Raw genomic sequence first — 3,360 nt, 5'->3', positions numbered from 1 at the left:
GTCTTGAAATTAAAATTAAATTAAATTTTATTATTTTTTTTATAATATCACTATATATAATATTTTTGTATCGTATATTTGTATAAATTTATAAAAAAAAATCATATTATCAAAATAAAAATGACAATATTCATTTTCTAATTCCTTGACAAATAAATGAGTTAAAAATTATGATTATTGGAAATTTTTTTGGGTACAAATTTATAGAGAGGACAATAGATTATTCAGATTGGTGAGAGTATAGATATGGATTCTGGTTTGGCAATGTAACACATTGCACACGGTTGCAAGAGGCGGCTGTAGGGACCACATGATCTAACAAAGTCTACTGTTCTAGTTTCTGTCGCTTGAACCACTTCACTCTCTGACCCTGTTACCCATTTTTTGATGTAACTATGTGTTCCTCTTTCAAGTACTTCTACTTCCACTTACTCCCTATTTTCTATTTCCTTATTATTATTGCTGCCACAACAACCGAATTCAAGTTTCTTGATTCAGCTAAGAGTCCTGAGGTTTTTGATTGGATGGTGAACATCAGAAGAAAGATTCATGAGAATCCGGAATTGGGGTATCAGGAATTTGAGACCAGTGAGGTCATAAGAGCAGAGTTGGACAAATTGGGAATTTCATATAAGCATCCAATTGCTGAAACCGGTGTCATTGGATACATTGGAACTGGAAAACCTCCTTTTGTTGCTCTAAGAGCTGACATGGATGCTCTTGCTTTACAGGTCTCAAATCCTTTTTTTTTTTTTGCACATGACTCTTTTCCAAGGTTTTGGCTTTTAGAACTTTATCTAGGTTTGAGTAGGTACCTTTCTTCTATTATTTATTTAACTTCAATTTTGTTTTAGATGATTGCAATTTAGCTCCATGATATCTTACTCTGCAGTCTGCACCATGTGTAGTTTTAACCCTACCTTGGAAATTTGTTCCTAAAAGATAATTGTGGTGAGTTGAAAATTTCATGAGTAATACTCCAATTTAGTCTTAAAAGAATTCTAATTGAACAACTTAGTGTTAATGTTGCAAGTGTGACGTGTAGTGTATGAAATTAGTCACACATTGAAGAAAGTAAGGAAGAGTGAGGAGTTTGTAAGATGAGAAAAACTAGCTTTCAAGATTGTGTTATTTTAAAATAGTTCACCAAGATGTGATGTTTTGAAAATGGAGATGAATTAAACTCGTCAAAACCTGTGTAACAAAAGTAACATGATGGACATTTCTAATTAATAGGAACCATGTTAGGATTTTTTTTTTTTCTTCAAGAACTAATGTGTGTGATGCTGTTTAATAGGAAAATTTAGAGAGTAATTTTCTGTGTTTCCTATTTCATGGTCTATGTATTGTATATTTCACTGATTTATTGTAATGTCTATACATAGGAAATGGTGGATTGGGAGCACAAGAGTAAAGTACCTGGAAAGATGCACGCATGCGGTCATGATGCTCATGTTGCTATGCTTCTCGGTGCTGCAATGATCCTCAAACAAAATGAAAATGAGATAAAAGTGTGATTTTCTCTATTAGCTAACTTACTTTTCCTCTGTTCTAAGACTCTCTCCAGATTTTCCTCAATCATTCATTATTTTCTTGTCTAAATATATAGGGAACTGTTATTCTTGTTTTCCAACCGGCTGAGGAAGGGGGTGCAGGGGCTAAGAAAATTGTAGAATCCGGAGTCTTAGAAAATGTTAATGCTATCTTTGGATTGCATATCACAGGAAAGTTTCTAATAGGCGAAGTAGGTTCTCGATCTGGTCTCATGTATGCAAATTCTGGTTTCTTTGAAGCAACGATAAGTGGAAAGGGAGGTCATGCAGCTATTCCTCAACATTCTATAGACCCCATATTGGCAGCTTCTAATGTAATTGTTAGCTTACAGCACCTTATTTCTCGAGAAGCCGATCCTCTTGACTCCCAGGTAAATTCATCTTATTTCCCTCCTTTCCTGCACTTTTGGCTTACATTGTTGTTGATTTACCATATTCCGAACCAATACCTCGTTACAACACTCAACCTCTGGCCTTAATGTTTGTTTAAGCTACATATTACCGGAGCCTAATTAAGCCGGAAGCCTAAGGTATTATATGCATATTTTGAATCCACCTATTCATCACTTTACTCAAACTGAGAACTTATGATTTACACTTGTAATAATTACTAGAAATTGCAATGCAGGTATAAGCTGTATAGAGAAAGTCAAGCATGAATTTTTTTTTTTTCCCACTTAAAGTCTTTAAACTGGGAATAATTTTAAAAGCTAATCTATAAAATTAAGCATATGAAATTTTCCATAGAAGTGGTTCATTTCTATGTGCATATGGGTGTATGAGTTAGCTGATGTGCAAGCATTTTCGGTGTGTGCTAATTGAAAATGATGAAAGGCTTGTATACCGAAGGCCCTTCATTGTTTATGAGAAGAAACTATTATGTCTCCCTAACATAGGCATTTACCTGCAGGTTGTGACAGTAGGAAAAGTCGAAGGAGGCAGTGCGTTCAATATTATTCCCGATACTGTCACGATTGGTGGCACCTTCCGGGCATTTTCAAAAGAAGGCTTCAAGCAACTGCAGCAGCGTATTGAGCAGGTATGCCATTGAGAATTTTATATTAATTTTTCCTATCTATGTTGATACTATTTTATTTTTAATGTCATAATTCCCCTCAGAAGAGATCACTGCTCAACAAAATTGTAAGTAATATGTGGGACTAGTTACATTGTTGTGGCTTGTTTTGTAGCTTACTTACCATTGCATCTAAGCCTTTCTAGTCCTTTTTAACAAGCTAGTTGGTTTTGTCGCCACTTCAAATCACCCTTTAGGTGCGGTTCTTCCCTGAACTCTATGTTAACGTGAGATGCTTGTGCACGAGTTTCAAAAGTATATATGTGCAATGTCATGAACTATTTCTTTCAAAACCTTGAACTCTTTGGTAGAAAGTAGAAACCCGAGAATAATTTTACATCAATCACATTCTTTTGATGGAGACCAGGGCTGATTCATTTGAGTCTGTGTCTAGGTTATTATTGGCCAAGCCGCCGTCCATAGGTGTAACGCAACAGTGGACTTCCTTCAAGAAGAGAAACCTTTCTACCCTGCAACCATAAACAATGGTGACTTGCACAAACATTTTCTTGACATTGCCACAAAATCTCTTGGCATCCAAAAATTTAATGAGATGCGACCATCAATGGGAGCCGAAGACTTCTCGTTCTATCAAGAGGTTATACCTGGATACTACTTCGTGCTTGGAATGCAGAACGCGTCGCATGAACGGCTTGCCGGCGGACACTCACCTTATTATAAAGTCAATGAAGATGCACTTCCTTTAGGAGCTGCACTTCATGCATCCTTGGC

The 3,360-nt window shown here is 36.0% G+C and overlaps 1 protein-coding gene across 1 annotated transcript; it reads left to right on the top strand.

Annotated features, from left to right (window-relative positions):
- Positions 234-3,360, top strand: LOC107617300 (IAA-amino acid hydrolase ILR1-like 4; the record flags this gene model as incomplete). The annotated part of the gene is given in 5 exon segments (XM_016319035.2): positions 234-731; positions 1,386-1,511; positions 1,610-1,924; positions 2,464-2,592; positions 3,023-3,360. Coding segments are annotated over 5 exon segments (1,244 nt in total), but the record flags the coding sequence as incomplete, so codon positions are not given.

This window comes from Arachis ipaensis, chromosome B09 (genome assembly GCF_000816755.2).
Source record: "Arachis ipaensis cultivar K30076 chromosome B09, Araip1.1, whole genome shotgun sequence".
In the NCBI taxonomy this organism is placed as follows: Eukaryota; Viridiplantae; Streptophyta; class Magnoliopsida; order Fabales; family Fabaceae; genus Arachis; species Arachis ipaensis.
This window is presented reverse-complemented; position numbering and strand designations above follow the sequence as displayed.